Raw genomic sequence first — 23,048 nt, forward strand, 5'->3', positions numbered from 1 at the left:
GTGACTAGCCCAAGGTCACCCAGCAGCTGCATGTGGAGGAGCGGGGAAGCGAACCCGGTCCACCGCTCTTAACCACTACACCACGCTGGCTCTCCTTTCTGAAAGAAAAGGAAACGGTTGCCTGTTTATAGAGAACGTAAAAGATTATTGGCCACCAAACTCCAGAAGACTCCTTAAGGGAGGGTGACTGAGGATTCTCCTGCAGAGCAACAAGGAGATTGGTTTGTTGAGGCCCAGGGAAATGAGCAGATGTGCCCAAGTGGCACTTAGCTTCTGTTCCCCTAGAGATGAGTTCCCCTACCTGATCTGGGTTCACAACAGCTGTTTCCCATCCGTTGCCAAGAGGAGATGGCCAAGCTGGTCTTGCCAGCGCCATTTCATCACCTGCAAGAGATAAAGTTGGTAGGAAGCCAGTAGTTTGCCTCCCACATTAAGCAATGCATATCCAAGTACATGTTGGAATGACAAAACATTTCATCCACCGTGTATATTTTGGATGTTAAGAGCTGTCAGCGCTGCCCAAGGTCCCAGCTCACACAAGACCAACGCTGCTTCTTGCTCAAGTTTAAAAGTCTTTATTGAAGTTCAGTCTCATTTCCAGACGCGCAGCGCGCAACGCTACATCTATCCATCAGACCGTAGAAGTCCCATCTGAATCTCCTCCCCCCTGACACCAGCTTAAGATTCTAGCCTTACTCCACCTCTTCCTCTGTTCCTTCTTTCTCTGGGTCCTTCTGCTAGTCGGAGTCTCAGCCCTCCGAGATTCTTCTGACGCTGATTCTCCCGACTCTTCCCCCCCCCCCTTTCGGGCTTTAGGACCTGGCTCCCAATCCGGGTTTTCTGCTGTCCCGCGCTCCTCCACATTTGAACTTGGCGCGCGCGCGCAGCCTCCCACTCTCCTTCTGACCGTTACACTTGTGTCACTGCTCCCCCTTTCGGGGAGGCTAGCTGGACCTGGCCTTCCCTCCGTCTCCCCACTCCCCGATGGAGGAGAAGCTGGTCCTGACTCACGTGACTCTTCCCCCCCACTGTGCTCTGGTGGGGGAACTGGCCCTACTCCTCCGCTACTCCTTTGGGACTCCCCTCTGGTTCCTTGTTTATGGATCGTTCCCCCTGGGATTCGCCTCGCCCTTACCATAGGCGCCCCCTCCTGGGAATCTTCTGATTCGCTGGAGAAGCTCATGGAATCTCTCGGTCCACTGTCATATTCCCCTACGCTCCCCTCTGATTCCTCTCCTCCGCTCTCTATTTGCTCTCTCCCCTGCTCTTCTGCTCCTGAGCCTCTGACATCCATCCCCCCCTCGAAGCCCCCCCTTCCCCCCTCCCCCTCTTCGGGTGTGGGTTCCAGGTGCTCCAGCGCTGGGGGTGTGAGTGCTGGCTTCCGTTCTCTCCCCCTGGCGTGCAACCGGCCAGCGGGATCAGGCCCCCCCACGATGGGTTCGTCGACGTCGACTTCCTCTGCTTCCATTTCTCTGCTGTCGTGCTCAAAACCAAGATCCTCCCCCCACACGTCCATGTCCACTTCTTCACCCGGTCCCTCGGGTGAGGCTGTGTGCAAGGGCCCCCTCAGCAGTTCCCTGCTCCACCCCACTTCAGGTTGAGTGTCCCACCAATAGGAGCGGTCCGTGGCAAACCCCGAGAGCGACCCCTCCGGGGAGCTCATCCCCGGCGTCGGCTCCTCATCTGAGGAGAAACCTTGGAACGTGCTGGCTGACAGTGTGGGTGTGAAAAGCCAGTCGTCGAAATACTCCGCCGGCATGGGTCTGTGTGGGAAGATCGAATGGAACTCGTCTTTGAGATAGTGCTCCTCCACGGCGTAGCACGGCACCCACTCGTTGGCGCTGGCCGGAGTACCCTCCCTGGCGAGGAGATATTCAACTCCCTCTTCCCCCCATCTGGAGTCCAAAATCTCTGTGACCTCGTTGAGTGGCGTCGCCCTCTGTGGTCCCTCCCCTGTTGGCGATGGGCTACGTGGAGCTGGTGCGGTCCCTGGCGCCTGAAACCTGTGGGGTGCCTTGTAAGGCGTGAGCACTGACCTGTGAAAGACCGGGTGCATTCTGGAGCCCTCCGGGAGTGTCAACCGGTAGGCCACTGGATTGATTTGTGCCGCGACCTGGTAAGGTCCCAGCTGCTTGTGTCCTAGCTTCCTCTTAGCTAGCGTTCTGGCCGGCACTGCCTGAGCTGCTAACCAGACCCAGTCCCCTACCTGTATGTCTTCCCCAACCCTCCTGTGCCTGTCTGCCTGCATCTTGTAGGCGTGTTTCGCGAGTTCCAAGTGCCTTCGGAGTTGCTCATGGACCTCCTGTAACTCTGCGGCCAAGTGCTCTGCCCCCCGTGGCTCCCCCTCTGCCTCGGTCTCCAACCCCGGGAAGGTTCTGGGGTGGCGCCCATTGTTGGCGAAGAATGGTGTCACCCCTGTAGACCCGTGCTTCGTGTTGTTGTAGGCAAACTCGGCTAGCGGTAGGTAGTCCACCCAGGTCGAGGGCTGTTGATTGGCGTAGCATCTCAGGTACTGCTGCATGATGGCGTTGACCCTCTCCGCTTGTCCGTTGGTCTGCGGGTGCCGTGCCGACGCTAAGTTGATCTTGACGTTCAGGATGCCCAGCAGCTTCTGCCAGAAGTTCGAGATGAATTGGCGGCCCCGGTCGGACAGGATGGACCGCGGCAGGCCGTGAGCCTTGAAAACGTGGTCTATGAACAGCTTGGCGGTCTGTTCCGCTGTGGCCACCTTCGCGCACGGAATGAAATGCGCCATCTTGGTGAAGAGGTCTACGACCACGAGTACCGCTGTTTTGCCGTGCGAACTGGGCAGATCTGTAACAAAGTCCAGGGCCACTTTCTCCCATGGTTCGAGCGGCGTCTGCAGCGGTTCCAGCAGACCCGCCGGCTTCCTGTGTACTGGCTTGGCCCTTTGGCAGGTGTCACACCTGGAAACGTAATCCGCAACTTCTCCCCGCACCTTGGGCCACCAAAAGTCCCTGGTGACCAATTCCGCCGTCTTGTCCTTGCCGAAGTGCCCAGCGCTGGGCGCGTCGTGCAGCTGCTGCAAGACTCTCGCGCGAAGGTCGTCTCCCGGTACGTAGAGAGCCCCTTTGCGGAGGAGTAGTCCGTCGCGTATCTGGAACTCGTCGTCCCTCGCTGTGCCGTTTCGCACCTCCTCCATCTTGGATTGCGCAAACGAATCCGCCTGTAGCGCGCGACGGACTGCGTCCAGGTCCACTGCGGCTGAAGCGCACGCCCACACCTCTGGTGCGAAAATGTGTTTGGCCGCTGCCGGTGCCGCTTCCTCGAGATACTGCGGCTTCCTGGATAGCGCATCCGCCATGACGTTGTTGTCTCCCGGGATGTATTCTATCCGGAAATCGAAATCTGCAAAGAACTCCGCCCAGCGGATGTGTCTCTGGTTCAGGAACTTCGCCGTGCGCCAGTACTCCAGGTTCTTGTGGTCCGTGCGAACCTGCACTGTGTGTCTGGCTCCGACGAGGAAGTGCCGCCACGCCTTGAAGGCTGCATGAATGGCCAGCAACTCCCTGTCCCAGATGGTGTAGTTCTGCTCCGACGTGCTGAGCTTCCTGGAGTAGAATGCGCACGGTCTCCAGTCCCCTTGCGGATCTTGCTGCAACAGGACCGCCCCCACCGCTCTGTCTGAGGCGTCCGTTTCAACCCTCATCGGTTTGCTGGGGTTTACGTGTAGCAGCTGTTCTTCGGACGCGAAGAGACGCTTGAGCCTCCGAAAGGACTGCTCCGCCTGGTCCGTCCAGGTGAACTTCTTCTTCTTGGAGCTGAGGGTGTCCGTGATGGCCGCCGTCTCCTTCGCGAACCCCTTGATGAACTTGCGATAAAAGTTGGCGAAACCGACGAACTTCTGGACCTCCTTCCGGTTGCGCGGGCTCTTCCAGTCCAACACTGAGCGGACCTTGGCGCTGTCCATGGCAAGTCCCTTGTCGGACAGCTTGTAGCCCAGGAAATCCACCTCAGTCGTGTCGAACTGGCACTTCTCCAGTTTGGCGTAAAGTCTGTGCTCCCGTAGCCTCTGCAGGACCTCCTTGACGTCCTCCTCGTGCGCCTCCTGCGAGTCCGAAAAGATCAGGATATCATCTAAGAAGCAGACACACTTCTTGTAGAGGAGTCCCGCTAGCACGTGGTGCATGAAAGCTTGGAAACAATGGGAGCCATTTTGGAGACCAAACGGCATGACTCTGTATTCATAGGTTCCTAAAGGCGTAAACATGGCTGTCTTCCACTCGTCGCCCTCCCGCATGCGTATAAGGTTGTAGGCCCCTCGTAGATCCAACTTGGTGAAGATCCGTCCCTTCCTCACCGTCGCGAGCAGGTCGTCAATTTTGGGCATGGGGAATGCTGTGGGCTTTGTCCTGGAATTGATGATTCTATAATCCACTATGAGCCTCCGTTCGGGCGTGTCCCTCTTCTTCACGAAAAACACGGGACTGCCCCCCACTGCTTTGGATTCCCGGATGAATCCCCGCTTCAAATTGCGATCTATGAACTCCCTGAGTTCTTGCATTTCGTCTTCAGACATGGAGTACAGTCTCCCAGTCGGCAGCGTCGCCCCTGGCAGGAGGTCAATCTTGCAGTCGTAGGGTCTGTGGGGAGGCAGCTTGTCTGCTTCCTTCTCGCAGAAGACTTCCAAAAAGGCCTTGTACTTGTTGGGCACCGCTTGCACCATGCCTAGGTGTAGCTGCGGTGCATCCTCTTGCCCTTCCTCTTCCTGGCAGGTCTGGATGCAGTGCGCTGCGCAGTAGGAAGAGCAGAAGGTCAATTGCCGCTGGTACCACGCTAATGCCGGGCTGTGCCTATCCAGCCAACTCATGCCCAACACTATGGGCGTGTCCGACAGGTGGGTGACGTTGAAACTGATGACTTCGCAGTGGTTCCCAATTTGCATCACCAGAGGCGGTGTCTGCTGTACCACCTCTCCTCCCAGTATCTTCCTGCCATCTACCGTGACAACATTTAGGGGCGTCGTGGCTGGTAGGAGTGCTATGCGATGCTGCTTGACGAAGTCCAACCCTACAAAGTCTGCGTTGCTACCAGAGTCAATGGTAATAGGGACCTCCAGGGTGAGCCCATCGGGCAGCTGGAGCGATGCAGTGAGTTGCACCACTGGTTTGGGTGGGAGGGGGTCTGTGGGCTGCAAAATCTCTGGGGACTGCTTCACTGACTTGCCTGGTTGAGCCCCAGTGCCTCCATCTCCAACCAGGCCTCGCCGTTTCCCTGCTGCTCTACTCCCTGCTGAATTGCTCCTTTAACAGTTGCTGAGGCTGCAGTGTGCTTCTGGAGCCTCTGGGGACACTCTTTGGCCATGTGCAGTGCACTGTCGCAGATGTAACACTTCCTGCTCCCTCTAGGAGCCTTCGCCTTGACTGCTCCTGGTGTTAGGGCTCTGCTTGCTGTCTGAGCCCTTGCACCTCCGATTTCCATTGGCTCCTCTCCCCTCATCAGAGGAGGCGTGGACTGAGCGCGCTCTGTCTCTCTGGGTAGGAAGGGAGTCGTTCTAACTGACGTGTTTGCTCTTCGCCCCTCCTCCCTGCTCCACGGGCGTTCTTCCAGGCGCACCCCAATTGCGAGCGCCCTTTGGACTACTTCTGCTGTATTTTGGGGTCTCTCCCCCCTCGCCAGCTCATCCTTCACGGCTCCATTCAGCCCCTCCCAGAACAGATCCCTGACGGCAGCTGAGTCCTTCTGCCAGCCCAGCACATTTACTAACCCAAAAAAGCGGGAATGATACTGGCGCACCGTCGCTTTTCCTTGCCGCAATCCATGCATTTCCCTTCTAGCGACATACACATCCACCGTTGATTTAAAGCAAGCGTCCATGGCTCCAATAAAAGCGCTTGAATCTTTGAGGGCGGGGTCATTTTCGCGTAACAAGGTTCGCAGCCACGACTTAGCTTCCCCATGCAGATGAGTGATTATGAAACCCACTTTCTCCTCCTCATCTCTAAAATCTTTCCGAAGCAAATTGAGCGCGAAAACTACTTCTGCTCTGAAGTTAGGGTACTGCTGCAGGTTCCCGTCAAAATGGGTCACAAGGCTCGCCCCCCTTTTCCCGAGGCCAACTCCCTCCGGCTTGGCTCCCAGCTGCCCCTCCTTTCCCCATCTGTCCCACCTGGCTTGCAGATCTTGGCAGAGCGCAGCTGTGTCTTCTTCTTTTTTCTTAGACGCAGCCAATTCTGCGTAGAGCGTTGAGACCGCTTCCTGCAATTGCTTGACTTTTTCCTCTGTAGTCATCTTTGCCTATCTTCGTGAGCTTGCAGAGTTTGAGATGGGACTTACTGTCAGCGCTGCCCAAGGTCCCAGCTCACACAAGACCAACGCTGCTTCTTGCTCAAGTTTAAAAGTCTTTATTGAAGTTCAGTCTCATTTCCAGACGCGCAGCGCGCAACGCTACATCTATCCATCAGACCGTAGAAGTCCCATCTGAATCTCCTCCCCCCTGACACCAGCTTAAGATTCTAGCCTTACTCCACCTCTTCCTCTGTTCCTTCTTTCTCTGGGTCCTTCTGCTAGTCGGAGTCTCAGCCCTCCGAGATTCTTCTGACGCTGATTCTCCCGACTCTTCCCCCCCCTTTCGGGCTTTAGGACCTGGCTCCCAATCCGGGTTTTCTGCTGTCCCGCGCTCCTCCACATTTGAACTTGGCGCGCGCGCGCAGCCTCCCACTCTCCTTCTGACCGTTACACTTGTGTCACTGCTCCCCCTTTCGGGGAGGCTAGCTGGACCTGGCCTTCCCTCCGTCTCCCCACTCCCCGATGGAGGAGAAGCTGGCCCTGACTCACGTGACTCTTCCCCCCCACTGTGCTCTGGTGGGGGAACTGGCCCTACTCCTCCGCTACTCTTTTGGGACTCCCCTCTGGTTCCTTGTTTATGGATCGTTCCCCCTGGGATTCGCCTCGCCCTTACCATAGGCGCCCCCTCCTGGGAATCTTCTGATTCGCTGGAGAAGCTCATGGAATCTCTCGGTCCACTGTCATATTCCCCTACGCTCCCCTCTGATTCCTCTCCTCTGCTCTCTATTTGCTCTCTCCCCTGCTCTTCTGCTCCTGAGCCTCTGACAAGAGCGTAAAGGGCTCTTGTTAAGAACATAATGGGTGTAAAGGACTCTTGTTAAGAACATAAGAACCGCATGCTGGATCAGGCCAATGGCCCATCTACTCCAGCATCCTGCTCTTACAGTGGCCAACCAGATGCCTTGGGAAACCCCCAAGCAGTATCTGAGCACAAGAGCAGTTCTTCCTTCCTTTGGCTTCCAGCAACAAGTGTTGAGAAGGATACTGCCTCCGACATGAAGACAGAGCATAGCCATCACGGCTAGCAGCCATGATAGCCTTATCATCCATGAATTTGTCTTATCTTCTTTGAAGGTGACCCGGAAACTACAATAAATCCAGAATGCGGCAGCTAGACTGGTGACTGGGAGTGGCCATAGAGACCACATAACACTGGTTCTGAAAGATCTACACTGGCTCCCAGTATGTTTCAGAGCACAATTCAAAGTGTTGGTGCTGACCTTTGAAGCCCTAAATGGCCTCGGCCCAGTATACCTGAAGGAGCGTCTCCACCCCCATCGTTCTGCCCGGACACTGAAGTCCAGTGCTGAGGGCCTTCTGGCGGTTCCCTCCCTGCGAGAAGTGAAGTTACAGGGAACCAGGCAGAGGGCCTTCTCGGTAGTGGTGCCCGCCCTGTGGAACGCCCTCCCACCAGATGTCAAGGAAATAAACAACTATCTGACTTTTAGAAGAAAGCAGCCCTGTTTAGGGAAGTTTTTAATGTTTGATCGTTGTCTCTATCCGTTTTCTCCATGCCATCTCTGCACACATTGTATATTTCAGTCGTGTGCAAACACTTGTGTTCCCAACTTGGGCGCTTGGCCAGATAGCCAAGGACTGACTTAAGTTCCCAAGTATTGTAATTAAAATACATCTATCTTTTGAAATTTGAAAAATGTTGAAGACAACAGTCTTCCCATGATTAAACAACGCTGAGGGAAAGTGTTGCCTCCTCAAAGATTTAAGGGAGTACAAAAGGATCCCATGAATTTCTTACATAATCAATACAGGGAGATCAATTTAATAATATTTACCCAATGAGATGGGATGTCCGTCACTCTCCTGATTGTTACCACTTTGCAGGGGACGTTCTCTGGTCGCTTCAGCAGACAAACTCCTTATCTGAAATAAAAGAGGGTGAAATTCAAAGCAATACTTAGGTGTTTGTTGCATCAGCACAAACATTTCCGCTTGCCTGATGGAACGATCTCCCCTTTAGAGACAAGACAAACATTTAATGGTAAACGAAGAGTTGGGCCAAGAATTCATTTCATCAGATATTAGGGGGGAAAGGGGGTATAGTTTTGTATATTAACCAGAAATTGGAACCTAAGCCAAGATTAAAGGATGAGGAGGGGAGAATAATAGCAGTGGAAATTAATTGGGAAGGGGAACATTTCTTAATCGTAGGAATATATGCACCCAATGAAAGAAAATCGGAGTTTAAAAAAACCACTAGAGGAATATACATTTAAACAAAATGATGGCAAAATAATATTAATGGGAGATCTAAATGAAGTAACATTGTTAGAGTTTGACAGGAAAATACATAAAACTGAAAAAAAGGAAGGGAAATTACCCAATTATCAAAAACATGGATCTACTAAATCTATGGAGACTTAAACATCTGATGGAACGCCAATTTACTTATTGTGGAAAAATTCTGCAAGCAGAATAGATGCCATATGGGCATCTAAAGAATTAGGGGCAAGGGTAAAAAAAGTAGAGATATTACCAAGGAGAATTTCAGACCACAATTCAATAAAGGTCATATTACAGGGGCAGGAGAAAACACAACATAGATGGAGATTGAATGAAGAAATATTAAACAATATAGATTTTGTAGAGAAAGGTAAAAAAATAATTAATATTTCGAGTTCAATCTCAAGTAAGCAGCTACCTAATACAGCAGAATGCGTATATGAAAAAGTTGAAAGAAAGTAAAAAAAATTGAAATAGTAAGTGAGTTCATAAGGAAAAATACTTAATACAAAAACCTGGAAATAAAGAAATTAAATTGTTACAAACACAATATTCCATATTAGTTAACCAGTGAGGATATGACAAAGACAGTAAATGTGCAGCAGAATTAGGAAAGGCATGATAGAGGGGGAAAGCCTTGGCATGTTTGGGACATTCCTTTGTGGGTGATACACAAAGGAATGTCCCAGGAAAAGTGTGGCTAATATAGAGTGAAACCCCCACCCCTCAGATTAAGAGCCCTTTGGAAATGCCAGGATGAAACTCTCTCTCACCTGCTGCTTCCTGTCCTCCGCCCGGCTCAGGAGGAAACCTTCGGCCAGGGCCACCGCCTGGGAACTGGTCTCTGCTCCACATTCCCTTACCCAGCTCTCCATCTCCGGAGGGAGGACAGCCAAGAGCTGCTTCAGGATCACCAGATCCAGGATCTGAGCCTTGGTGTGACCCTCTGGCTTCAGCCACTGATGGCAGAGATGGTGGAGTCGGCTGCAAACTTCATGGGGGCCCTTTTTGGCGAAATACACAGCAACATCCTCAAAAGCTTGACCCTGAAAGGCAGGGAGGTATTTGCTTTTTTATGCAGCTCATAATGATTTTGTTTTACTAGAATCCAAAAGACTACACAAGGAAATTTTTGAGTTGCACTCTTAAGTGGCCTCTGCAGCCCCTCCAGTAGGCAGCTTTGACAGATGCAAAGAAAATGAGATTCATTTGTTCAGATCCAAGAAGGTGATCAGTCGACAAAGCCTTCGTGTGCCCCCTCCTTGAGAGATCCAGAAGGTGGCAACACGAGAACAAGGCCTTCTCCGCAGTGGCTCCCTGTCTGTGGAATGCTCTCCCCAGGGAGGCCCGCCTGGTGCCTTCATTATACACCTTTAGGTGCCAGGCAAAAACGTTCCTTTTTAGCTAGGCCTTTGGTTGATCCGATTTACATCCTATGCCCTTTTAAAATGTGTTTTTTTTGGGGGGAGCTATTGGGTTGCTTTTATTTTTAGTAGGTATTTTGTGATTTTATATCTTGATTTTATTTTGTGAACCACCCTGAGACCCTCAGGTACAGGGCTGTATAATAAATAATAATAATAATAATAATAGGATGACACCCAGCCTCTCTTTTACTCAATGAACCTTCTTCCCACTTACCTGATCTGGTTCCACAGCTCCTGCTTCCCCTTCACCACAAAGAGGAGACAGCCAATAAGCTCTTGCCGGTTTCATTTCATCACCTGCGAGAGACAAAATTGTGGGAAGCCAATAGCAACTGCTTGTCCTACAGAAGGACATATCTCCAAGTACAAGCTGACATTAGAAAATGGCACATCTATCATGGATATTCTGAATGCTCCTAACCAGATAGCGCTTAAGCGGCACATGTTTTACGTACATGCTGACATTACAAAATTGTCATCTCCTCCATCGCACTAAGTCGTACCTTGGTTCCCGAATGGCTTAGCTGCTGAACAAATCGGCTTCCGAATGCCGCAAACCCGGAAGGAAGTGTTTGCAAACATTTTTCGAAAGCCAAACATCCGACACGGCTTCCGCTTGAGTGCAGGTCCTGCAGCCAATCAGAAGTCACGTCTTGGTTTTTGAATGGTTTCGGGAATCAAACGGACTCCCGGCACAGATTAAGTTCGAGAACCAAGGTACCACTGTATTTGGGATGCTTCCATACATTGTGCATTTCATTTGTGGGAAACTGCAATTCTCCCTATTTGGGTTCTCAGCCAGAAACCCAAGCACTCGTGTAAGTGCTCAAGTATTGAAAATAGATTCATTTTTTAACTGTGGATAAGGCTGGGTTAAACCACAGAGCCTAGGGCACGGGTGTCAAACACAAGGCTCGCGGGCCGAATCCGGCCCGCCAGACCTCGTCATGTGGCCCGTGTAGCTGCCGCCTCATCCTCAGCTGGCGCCTCATCCATTCGGCCCCCTCCCTCGCGCTACTACTCTCCGCCCGCGCACATCAGGAAGCCAACCGCCTGTCACCTGACGAAGCGCTTTTCAACTGTCGGCCCGTCAACTGTCGGCAGAGTAGTGGGAGGGTGCCTTTCCTCATCTACGGAAACTCAGCGGGGACACGGCCAAAGGGAAGGCTCGTTTGTTAAATAATGAGGGGCGTAGCGGAGGCATGGCGTTCTTTTGAGCGGAGCCCGTGATTGGGTGTCTTGGGACTAGAGGCCCCGCCTCAGGCCTGGCCTCCGAGAGCGGCCTCCCTCCTTCCCTCAGTCCTAGGCTGGAGAGCGTCCAGGGAGGTGCTTCCGCTTTCGTTTTCCCTACTGTTCTCTCCCGCCCTGTGAACTTAGGATCGCATATTCCTTTTAAAAGCAAGGTGCTGCCTGCAAGGTAGAGAAAGGCTAGGATGCGCCAAGCAGACTTCAGAAAGGAGCCCCATGGAGTTTCATAGCACTTGCTAACAGGTAAATAGGTATACAATTGCAGCCGGAGCCGCGTTGGTCTATCAGCAGAGTGGCGCCAATCCAAATGTCCACGAAATAGGGAACATGCTGTGCTGAGATGTCAACCGCCCAACCACAAAAGAGGAAAACCTGGTTTAATGGTGAAGTTACAAACGCTTGACTTTAGTCACTGTCTTTTAAAAAAATAAAAAAAGATTTTGGGACGAGAAACGCAGACATTGGTGTAGCTGGGGGTGGCAGGTGCCCCCTTAATCAATAAAAAATAAAATAAAAATACAATTCTCAGGTTCCGACCCCCCCCCAAATCTGACTACGCCCATTAATGCAGACTTAATTAGATTAAGCAGTGGGATTTGAGCTTCTGTCTTGGGCTGCTGGGACGAAGAAGTAAGTAATCACTCCTCCCTTTGTTTATGTGTGTGGGGGGGGAATGTAGCACTTACCTACACATCTGGATAAGGACTCACTTCTTCCTTGCCCTTACACCTGCCTTCCTCAAATAAATATTCAGCCCACAAATTTTGATATTCCAGGACCGTAGATTGGGGAGCTACTGCATTTACATGGAAACTTTGGCAATATTTGTATGTTTAAAAAAAAAATTACTATGTTACCAAAAATCATTTTTCAATAAATTGTACAATAATTGTACATTTGAATATCTACTTGCCATTATTCTGACTATGTTTCTGCTTTCAGAGCTAGTTATTACTTACATTACATTACATTACAAAAAACAGTAATAATTGAATGCAGTGACAATAATTTATGATAATAAAGAGTGGACACATAGTCCTACAGATACAACCGGCCCTTTGAGGGTGACCAAACTGCTGATGCGGCCCCCGATGAATTTGAGTTTGACACCCCTGGCCTAGGGCTTGCCGATCAGAAGGTCGGCGGTTTGAATCCCTGCAATGGAGTGAGCTCCCGTTGCTTGGTCCCTGCTCCTGCCAACCTAGCAGTTCGAAAGCACGAAGTGCAAGTAGATAAATAGGTACCGCTCCGGCGGAAAGGTAAACGGCATTTCCGTGCGCTGCTCTGGTTTGCCAGAAGCGGCTTAGTCCTGCTGGCCACATGACCCGGAAGCTGTATGCTGGCTCCCTTGGCCAGTAAAGTGAGATGAGTGCTGCAACCCCAGAGTTGTCCACGACTGGACCTAATGGTCAGGGGTCCCTTTACCTTTACTTTTACCTTAAGGCTATGGAAAGGGGGCCTCCCTCCGAAAGATTCACGATAACATAAAAGCATCCCGTGGGAAATGCAGTTAATTCTTACTGAGTGAGGCTGCAACTCCCCAGCTCCCCTGAACGTTCCTCCTTCGCAGGAAACACTGCTTGGCGTCTGACGAAGCTCTCTCTGCTGCACGGAGGTCAGTGGTTGGTTTGGCAAAAAGACCTTTTACCTGAAATGGTGAGGAGATTGAAGTCAGTCAGTGGGGAGAAGGATTAGAAAAGGCACAATAGAGGCAAAAGGTCTTGGGGAATCTGGGGCATGGTGCTGTGAATTATTTCTATTTTTTAAAAAAAGGTTTAATTACAGGCTGTTTTAAGATTTCCCCCCTTCCGATTTTGACCCCACTGGAAGTACTAGGATGAAACTCTCTCTCACCTGCGGCTCTTCCTGCTTCTTGTACTCCGCTTGACTCAGGAGGAAACCTTCGGCCAGGGCCACCGCCTGGGAACTGGTCTCCGCTCCGCATTCCCTCACCCAGTTCTCCATCTCCGGAGGGAGGACAGCCAGGAATTGCTCCAGGACCACCAGATCTAACAGCTCATTCTTTGTGTGTTGCTCTGGCTTCAGCCATTCGCAGCAAAGACGGTGGAGTCGGCTGCAAATCTCTCGGGGCCCCTTGGCTTCTGTGTGGTTGAAATGCCCAAAGTGGAGCTGTAAATATGAGCTGAGGGTGTCCTCCTCTTCCAGAATCTTCTGCATTGTTCTTTCCCAGAAGTCCCCACTGCTCCCAACATGGATTGTATACGGGCCTCTACCGTCTTCAAGCACGACTGAGTCTTCCTCTTCCATCTTTTTTCATCTGTATTCCAAGGAAGACTCTCCAACTGACCGCAAGAGACTCTTCCCACTTCTGCCCTAGCTGAAGGTGCTACCAAGTCCTGAAAAATCAAGCCATTTCCAGATGATTTTATTATCACACCGTCAGGATAGAAAGATTTCCCCTGAGGAACAAAACTGCTTTAAGATACTTGGGGACCTAATAATGATAATGATAATAATAATAATAATAATAATAATAATAATAATAATAATAATAATTATTTATATCCCACCCTCCCCAGCCGAAGCCAGGCTCAGAGCAGCTAACAACAGTAAAAATTATACAGTTTACATAAAATCATAATCATTTAATTGAAATATATTCTAAAATCAATTCATTCTAAAATCAATTCAGAGTCAAATTATTGGCAACCATTGGGCTAGAGTTCTATGAGGATTACAAAAGGAGGGGAAACCTTGCATTTTCTTTCATTGCAATTTGAATTCTACAGAAATTTATTGCCTTTCAGTACAGTAATACAATACACTAAAAAAAGGAACGAAAGAAGCAAATTAAAATCATTCAGCATCCAGAGCTGCTCACTGCAGTTGTTGCAGCAGACAGAAAAAAAAAACATTAAGTGGGGTCCACCAAGACCCTCAGTGATTTTCAAGTAGTCCACGCCGGAAAAAGTTTGAGATTGATTTTGAAAAATGATTGATTTTGATTCCCAAACCTCCAAACCTTCTCCCTGTTTACTAGATTGCTTTTTTTTTTATTTATTGAGTGGGAAAGCATTTAGGATAAATAAGGCTTACTATATTAATTACAGAATCAGAGCCTATAGAAAATTTAACTGGCTGTAGCTGCAGTATGGGTTTCATAAATTTGTTTCAGGGTTGCTGTATATTGGTAAGTAAATTACTAATTAAAAGCACACCAGCAATGGGGAAAAAGAGAACCAGGGCATGGAAACATCACCAATTCCCCATTTATTTCAGACAGTTGCAGTTTATACTATAAAGGCATATGGGGACAAAATTGTGTGGGCTCCACCCTCCCCTGTCCAGCACCAGGCTAGCCCTCAACAAGCTTTTTCTGCTCTTTCTCTGCGAAGAAGCCCTCTCTAGTACACATACCCGTCTGCTTAGCAACAGAGAACGAGGCACGCTTAGCAACCTTGCTTCCTGCAGAAGCCTTAGACAGCTGCCTCTGCCTCTGCCTTTGCAAATGTCAGATTGGCATACTGGGTTGTTGTTTTTTTAAATAAAAGTATTTAAAGAAAGCTAAAAGCCCATCACCACCAGTACGTGTGAACCCAGTACGTGTGAACCCCATGTCTGCAGCCCTGCGTCTCCCATGGGTTGAACGAAATGGGGATAGAACCCCAATAACCCGCCCATTCTCTCCATCGCAGAATCATGGCATTGTAGAGTCGGAAGGGACCCCGGGGTCATCTAGCCCAACCCCCTGAAATGCAACGTAGGAATCTCAGCTCGAACACCCACGACAGGTGGGCAGGATGCTGGGCTGGGTGGGCAGGGCTGAGCTCTTGCCCCCTCTCCCCACCGCTTCCCAGGGGGACTTCCAAGCCCCCTCTTCCCGGCCCCACCTTGCAGCCCCTCCTGTGCACCCTCCTCCCCTGGGGATCCCCTTCCCCCCAAATGCACAAAGCCAGTGGGGGGCTCACCGGACCTCAGAAGGGGCCGCCGAGGCAGCGATCGCGCGAAAGAACCAGCCGCTGGCTTTTGCTCCAAAGGAATCGCATCAAGGGAAGAAAGAGCTTGGGGGAGGAAGGGGACTTGGCTCTGGAGGACTCGCCCCCCCCCCACGCACACATTCCTTTCCTCTCTAGGAAGCGGGTCGCGTTCGCTTTAACCCTTCGAAGCCCGGGCTGCAGGGTCAACGCCCCCACAAGTCACTCAAAAAGAGGAGGCTAATAGGGAAGCTACAGTTAGAACTGGATATGGAACAACTGATTGGTTCAAAATTGGGAAAGGAGTACGACAAGGCTGTATTTTATCTCCCTGCTTATTTAATTTATATGCAGAATACATCATGCGAAAGGCTGGGCTGGATGAATCCCAAACTGGAATTAAGATTGCTGGAAGAAATATCAACAACCTCAGATATGCAGATGACACAACCTTGATGGCAGAAAGTGAGGAGGAATTAAAGAACCTTTTAATGAGGGTGAAAGAGGAGAGCGCAAAATATGGTCTGAAGCTCAACATCAAAAAAAACGAAGATCATGGCCACTGGTCCCATCACCTCCTGGCAAATAGAAGAGGAAGAAATGGAGGCAGTGAGAGATTTTACTTTCTTGGGCTCCATGATCACTGCAGATGGTGACAGCAGCCATGAAATTAAAAGACGCCTGCTTCTTGGGAGAAGGGCAATGACAGGCCTAGATAGCATCTTGAGAAGTAGAGACGTCACCTTGACAACAAAGGTCCGTATAGTTAAAGCCATGGTTTTCCCAGTAGTGATGTATGGAAGTGAGAGCTGGACCATAAAGAAGGCTGATCGCCGAAGAATTGATGCTTTTGAATTATGGTGCTGGAGAAGACTCTTGAGAGTCCCATGGACTGCAAGAAGATCAAACGCATCCATTCTTAAGGAAATCAGCTTGAGTGCTCACTGGAAGGACAGATCGTGAAGCTGAGGCTCCAGTACTTTTGCCACCTCATGAGAAGAGAAGACTCCCTGGAGAAGACACTGATGCTGGGAAAGATGGAGGGCACAAGGAGAAGGGGGCGACAGAGGACGAGATGGTTGGATAGTGTTTTCGAGGTTACCAGCATGAGTTTGACCAAACTGCGGGAGGTAGTGGAGGACAGAGGTGCCTGGCGTGCTCTGGTCCATGGGGTCACGAAGAGTCGGACACGACTAAACAACAACAATAGGGAGGAATTAGGAGGTTGGTTGGTCGGGAAGGGGCTGGTTTTCAAGCCTTTTCTTTCCTCCCCCCCCCCCAAGAAGCAGGGCTTCTGATCTCTCTCTCTCACAGACAGTTTAGGTTCCCAATGAAAAGTGGAAGCACAGAGGACTCCAATGCAGACTCGGGATAGGAGATAACAGCAGCCCTCCCCCCACTTGCTTTGGAGGCTATATGATAATGTTGATGATTTATTGATATGGTAACCCAGTGCAGCTGTCACTCTTAGCTCATAAAATGCAGATGTAGGGGATGTGCTCCCATCAGATGTCAAAGAAATAAACAATTATCTGACTTTTAGAAGACATCAGAAGGCAGCTCTGTTTAGAGAAGTTTTTAATGTTTGATGTTTTATTGTGTTTTTAATATTCTGCTGGGAGCTGCCCAGAGTGGCCGGTGAAACCTAGCCAGATGGGCACAGTATAAATAATAAATTATTATTATAACGATACGAGAGTCAGCCAGTGTTGTTGGAGTGTCAGATTAGGACATAGGAGACCAGAGTTCAAATCTCCACCCAGTCAAGATGTTCACTGGATGACCTTGCCCCACTCATTGCCACATTGCCAGTGTGGTGTAGTGGTTAAGAGCGGTAGACTTGTAATCTGGTGAACCCAGTTTGCTTCCCCACTCCTCCACCTGCAGCTGCTGGGTGACCTTGGGCTAGTCTCACTTCTCTGAAGTCTCTCAGCCCCACTCATCTCACAGAGTGTTTGTTGTGGGGGACGAAACGAAAGGAGAATGTTAGCCGCTTTGAGACTCCTTCGGGTAGTGATAAAGCGGAATATCAAATCCAAACTCCTCTTCTTCTTCTCCACTCAAATTCATTGTGCTTGTGACGAGAAGATGGGCAGGGGGATAATTTCATCAGCTCCGGCTGATGTCTTGGTAATCCCACCCACCCACCTACAGGTTTAGGGAACCGCTGGTTGTTTGTGATCAATAACAAACTCCCTAAAAATTAGTACAAAGTACTGTAATACATATTTTCTTCTTCTTGACCCTTTCTTGGGAACGTAAAGGAACACTTGGAGAAAATCAAACCCAACTCCTGCAAATGCCACACCCGCCTTTCACTTCTTCCCGGATATCCCAGCAGCCCCAAACCTCTTCCCCACTGATCCATCAGTGAAACACTGGAAGGCTGGAAGTGAAATAAAGACACCCCTCTTCTTCCTAGAACCATCTTGATCATGCAGATCATTCTCTATTTTACTCCTATTTTGCCATGATCAGAAACAATGCTAGGTGCACTGGCGGAGGAAGGGGGGCAGAGGGAGTGTATCGCCCCCGGCACCATTGGGGAGGGGGGTACCATTGTGGCCTCACCCCCAACACACGCCGCACACGCCCCCGCCTGCTCTCCCACTCCCGCCCCCGGTACCGGAGCATGCAGCTTCACCACTGGCTAGGTGTCATCGTAATCAGCAGAAATATCACAGAACAGTTGTGCAAACTGGAATAGCGGTGAATCTCCCACACAAGGAGTGGAGTCAGAAGGAATGTTAATATTCCATTTCTCCACAAACAAGTGCTATGGTCAGTGGGCTTTCACACATTTCGGCAATATTGCAAGACTGGAGAAAATACAGAATACATTGAAGATCTTATTGTCAATAATCACATTCTCTCACTTAGTATGGTTTTTAGGCACTAGGCAAGGAAACATCTGTGAATGTTTCATCCATTTCTTTATTTACAAATCCACACCCCTTCTCTTCAGTTGTGACAAGGCTCCCAGAGTGGCCTACAAATATCAGTAATGACAATCCTATAATCTAAAAGACACATCAGAAAAAGAAAAGGGATGCAGAGGGAAGAGGAAAAAATCAAACCCATGCTTCAGATGTTAGCTGCAGAGCTCTAATCATAACCAGTTAAGAAGAGGAGCCAAATACTTCCGTTGCTTAGAATTGCAACAGCAGGGGGAGGCACAAGTGGGATTTTCTGCTTTGGTGAGGTGCCAAAATAATTTGTCTAGTCTTGGATAATTTATACCAGGGACGGGATCTCCATTTCTTGCTCCACATCAGGCAGCAAAACGTCCCGTTCTAGCTCTGCCATTGGAGGTTGTCAGTCTGATGGAAGAGAGTAAAAGGAAATAAGCTTTTGCTAAGGGCTAAGGCTAAGACTAAGACATGTAACTGGAGAATAAAAATCTATCAAATGAAATGGGCAGTGAATTAAAAAAATTCTTCTTTATTCTCGTCTGGGAATATTTATGGCAGGAGGTTTCCAAATTCTGTTTTATGTAAATGAATATAGAATTTAAAGAAAGGGTTCACAAGTGCCATCATGAAATGGTTTTATTCCCTTTATGAATCCTTTGCATATTCTTATTCCTGGGACCTCTACATCCTCCAGGAATTTATATGGTACCACCCCATGTGGATTTTTTTGATATGAAGTGAGAGTACTCTCCAAACCCCATTCCACACTCCAAGCATATGTATGGTTTTTTCCGTGTGAATTCTTTGATGATAAGTGAGAGTTAAATTATGTTTGACGCTGTTTCCATGTTCGAAGCTTTTAAATAATTCCTGCCCTGTACAATTTGTTTGATGAAAAGTGAGACATGTCTTTCCACACTCTAAGCATTTAGATGGTTTCTCCCATGTGAATTCCTTGATGACTAGTAAGGTGTGCCTTCCGACAAAAGCTCTTTCCACATTCGGAGCATTTAAATGGTTTCTCCCCTGTGTGAATTCTCTGATGACTAGTAAGGTATGCCTTCCTACAAAAACTCTTCCCACATTCCAAGCATTTAAATGGTTTCTCCCCTGTGTGAATTCTTTGGTGGTTAGTAAGATGTATCTTCCGAGAGAAGTTCTTTCCACATTCCAAGCATTTAAATGGTTCCTCCCCTGTGTGAATTCTTTGATGAATAGTGAGATCTGTCTTCCAACAGAACCACTTTCCACAATCAAAGCACTGATATGGTTTCTCACCTGTATGAATCCTTTGATGAGTAGTAAGACCTGTCTTCTGACCAAAGCTCTTTCCGCACACAAGGCATGTGTATGGCTTCTCCCCTGTGTGAATTCTTTGGTGTGAAGTGAGACTTGCTTTCTGTGTGAAGCACCTTCCACATTCCAAGCATCTAAATGGCTTCTCTCCTGTGTGAATTCTTTGATGAATAGAGAGAGTTCTTTTATCTGTGAAGTTCTTTCCACACTCCAAGCACTGGTGCCTTTTCTCCCCTGTATGAATTCCTTGATGAGTAGTAAGGTGTGTCTTGCGATAGAAGCTCTTTCCGCACTCTAAGCATGCGTATGGTTTCTCCCCTCTGTGAATTTTTTGATGGTAAGCAAGAGTTAAATTCTGTTTGAAACATTTTCCACATTCCGAGCATTTAAATAGTTCCTGCTCTGCATGCTTTCTTTGATGAGCAGTGAGGCGCTTATTATTATGGAATCTCTTTCCACACTCCAAGCACTTAAATGGTTTCTCCCCTGTGTGAATTATTTGATGCAAAGTAAGAGTTCTCTTCTGTGTGAAGCTATTTCCACACTCAAAGTATCTAAATGGTTTCTCCCCTGTGTGAATACCCTGATGATTTTTAAGATATGCCTTCCGACAAAAGCTCTTTCCACACTCTGGGCATTTAAATGGCTTCTCGCCTGTGTGAATTCTTTGATGTAGAGTGAGAGTTGTCTTCTGTGTGAAGCTCTTTCCACACTCCAAGCAAATAAATGGTTTCTCCCCTGTATGAATTCTTCGATGAGTAGTAAGGTGTGTCTTGCGATAGAAGCTTTTTCCACACTCCATGCATGTGTAAGGTTTATCCCCTGTGTGAATTATTTGATGGTAAGTGAGAGTTAAATTCTGTCTGAAACACTTTCCACATTCCAAGCATTTAAATAGCTCCTGCCCTGTATGTTTTCTCTGATGAGCAGTGAGATGTATTGCATTATGAAAACTCTCTCCACACTCGAAGCATTTATGCAGTTTCTCCCTTGTGTGAATTCCCTGATGACTAGTAAGGTATGCTTTACGGCAAAAGCTCTTTCCACACTCTGAACATTTAAATGGTTTCTCTCCTGTGTGAATTCTTTGATGCAGAGAAAGAGTTGTCTTCTGCGTGAAACTCTTTCCACATTCCAAGCATCTGAATGGTTTCTCCCCTGTGTGAATTCTTTGATGACCAGTAAGGTATGCCTTCCGACAAAAGCTCTTTCCACATTCTGAACATTTAAATGGTTTCTCTCCTGTGTGAATTCTTTGATGCAGAGAGAGAGTTGTCTTCTGTGTGAAGCTCTTTCCACACTCGAAACATCTAAATGGCTTTTCTCCTGTGTGAATTCTTTGGTGGTCATCGAGATATACCTTCCGAGAGAAGCTTTTTCCACATTCCAAGCATTCATGCAGTTTCTCCCCTGTGTGAGTTCTTTGATGAGTAGTCATATGTGTCTTACAATAAAAGCTTTTTCCAGAGTCCAGGCATGGGTGTGGTATCTCTCCCATGTGGATTTTGTAAGGAGTTTCAAATGCTGGTGTAGGGTAGAAATGTCTCTGACAGAATATACTTGCTTCTTTACTTGTCTGTATTTCTTCAGCTGGGATCTGATGGCCATCACTGCACTGAGAAATAAGGAACTGATTCCACCTTTTCTCTTCTCCTTCTGGTTTCCTTTCCTGCTGCTCTGCCTTTAAAGTCATGTGTGCTTCTGGCAAGAACCAATGTAGATCTTCCTGATTCTCGGATTCCCACTCATGATCTGTTGAAAAAGAGAGGACCCTATCAGGAGCCTGAGGTGTAACTGGAAGCTCAAATCACTGAACCAAAACACATCATGCTTGCAATAAAGGAGTGACAGAAAATTATTAGCAGACCTTACTATTCATATCCCTGCCATTAATACCTTAATCGATAGTTGAAGTTCTATAGACTATTGGACTGTGTCCATGGGGATCCATGTTCAGCACCTAGCTCACACACAGATATCGCTGAGTGATAGTGATAGGTTGCCTACCTAACAGAGTTGTTGTGACTCTAAACCATAGCACAACCCTATGTATTCTCTTCTGAACTCTTTTGGGCAATGGTGGGTGGATATATGATATGTACAAGAAGAGAGCCTGTTATTCCAATTGGGAGCATGTAATTTGCATGGAGTCTAAACACTGAATTGTCTAGCCAGCATGGTGTAGTGGTTAAGAGCAGTGGACTCATAATCTGGTGAACTGGGTTCGCTTCCCCGCTCCTCCACATGCAGCTGCTGGGTGACCCTGGGCTAGTCACACTTCTCTGAAGTCTCTCAGCCTCACTCATCTCACAGAGTGTTTGTTGTGGGGGAGGAAGGGAAAGGAGATTGTGAGCCGCTTTGAGACACCTTAAGGGGAGTGAAAGGTGGGATATCGAGTCCAAACTCTTCTTCTTCTCTTCTAGTCAACGGATCCTGGATTAATGAACCCTTGGATGTGCTAGGCCTATTTAACCTACTGTTTAAATGGCAAGGTTAGCCATGAATCTTGTACACAATAAAAATATAGAAAGCCTGTTGGATTGAGTCTGAAAAATATACAAAATGTGCAAAAATGCTTTATATTGCATTTTCTGTATTTTCTGTCAACTATGCAAAGAGGGAACCTTACAGAGAGAGGCAGTGATCTCACAATTCTCCTCCATGACTTCCCTGTGCAGGGCCCTCTGCTCCAGATTCAGCAGGGCCCACTCTTCCTCAGAGAAATACACTGCCACATCCTCAAAGCACATGGGACCCTGAGGGAAAAGGAAAACATTGGCCTCCTGATTGATATGATTGAATGCTAAAATACAGAAAAGTCCTGCAGAAATTAAACCTTCTCAAGCGGCATCCGCAGCCTCCCTCATGGGCACCTTGGGGAGGGGGTTGAGTAGAGGACAGAGGCACCCTGGGTGCCCACAGCTCTGACTGTGAAGCAGATCTTGCCAGCATCATTCCATCACCTGTGAGAGACAAAGGTGATGGGAAGTGTGTAGCACCTGATTCTCCCAGAGATCACATGAGACAAGCCTAGGTACATGCTGTTGTTACACAATGCCTCATCCACTTTCCTACATACCTTACACAATGCTTCCACACGTTATATTAGTGAGTTGTGTGAAAATGCAATTCTTCACACTTGGACTATTGGCTAGAAATCGAAGTACAGTGGTACCTCGGGTTACATACGCTTCATGTTACATACGCTTCAGGTTACAGACTCCACTAACCCAGGAACAGTACCTCGAGTTAAGAACTTTGCTTCAGGATGAGAACAGAAATTGTGCTCCGGCGGTGCAGCAGCAGTGGGAGGCCCCATTAGCTAAAGTGGTGCTTCAGGTTAAGAACAGTTTCACGTTAAGAACAGACCTCCAGAACGAATTAAGTTCTTAACCTGAGGTACCACTGTACTCCTTTAAGTCCTCAGGAACTGAAAATACATTCATTTTTTTCAACTTTGAAAAAATTTGGGGACAAGCCAATTCAGGAGAAAATAAAAGAGCCCTAAGGATTTAGGGTATAATCGATAGAGGGAGATCCAGTTAATTCTTACCAAGTGAGGCGGCCACTCTGTCGCTCTCCTGAATGTTCCTCCGTTGAAAGGGATTGTTTCTGTCATCCGATGCAGCCTTCCATGCCCCATGGAAATCAGTGGCCCCTTCAACAAACAGACCTTTCCC

At 48.6% G+C, this 23,048-nt stretch overlaps 1 protein-coding gene across 1 annotated transcript in view; it reads right to left on the reverse strand.

The window, feature by feature from the left end:
- LOC128408831 (zinc finger protein 850-like) overlaps nt 1–23,048 on the reverse strand; it is a 31,479-nt gene that overhangs the window by 5,964 nt on the left and 2,467 nt on the right. Inside the window, exons 3-11 of the mRNA XM_053378853.1 lie at nt 22,922–23,048; nt 21,998–22,124; nt 19,004–21,120; nt 13,080–13,493; nt 12,747–12,873; nt 10,192–10,274; nt 9,324–9,554; nt 8,103–8,190; nt 302–384 (exon numbers count right to left, since the gene is read on the reverse strand). Coding sequence (XP_053234828.1) covers nt 302–384; nt 8,103–8,190; nt 9,324–9,554; nt 10,192–10,274; nt 12,747–12,873; nt 13,080–13,493; nt 19,004–21,120; nt 21,998–22,124; nt 22,922–23,011 — 3,360 coding nt within the window. The 5' untranslated portion in view covers nt 23,012–23,048. The remainder of the gene's footprint in view (nt 1–301; nt 385–8,102; nt 8,191–9,323; nt 9,555–10,191; nt 10,275–12,746; nt 12,874–13,079; nt 13,494–19,003; nt 21,121–21,997; nt 22,125–22,921) is intronic.

Source organism: Podarcis raffonei, chromosome 2 (genome assembly GCF_027172205.1).
Source record: "Podarcis raffonei isolate rPodRaf1 chromosome 2, rPodRaf1.pri, whole genome shotgun sequence".
NCBI lineage: Eukaryota > Metazoa > Chordata > Lepidosauria > Squamata > Lacertidae > Podarcis > Podarcis raffonei.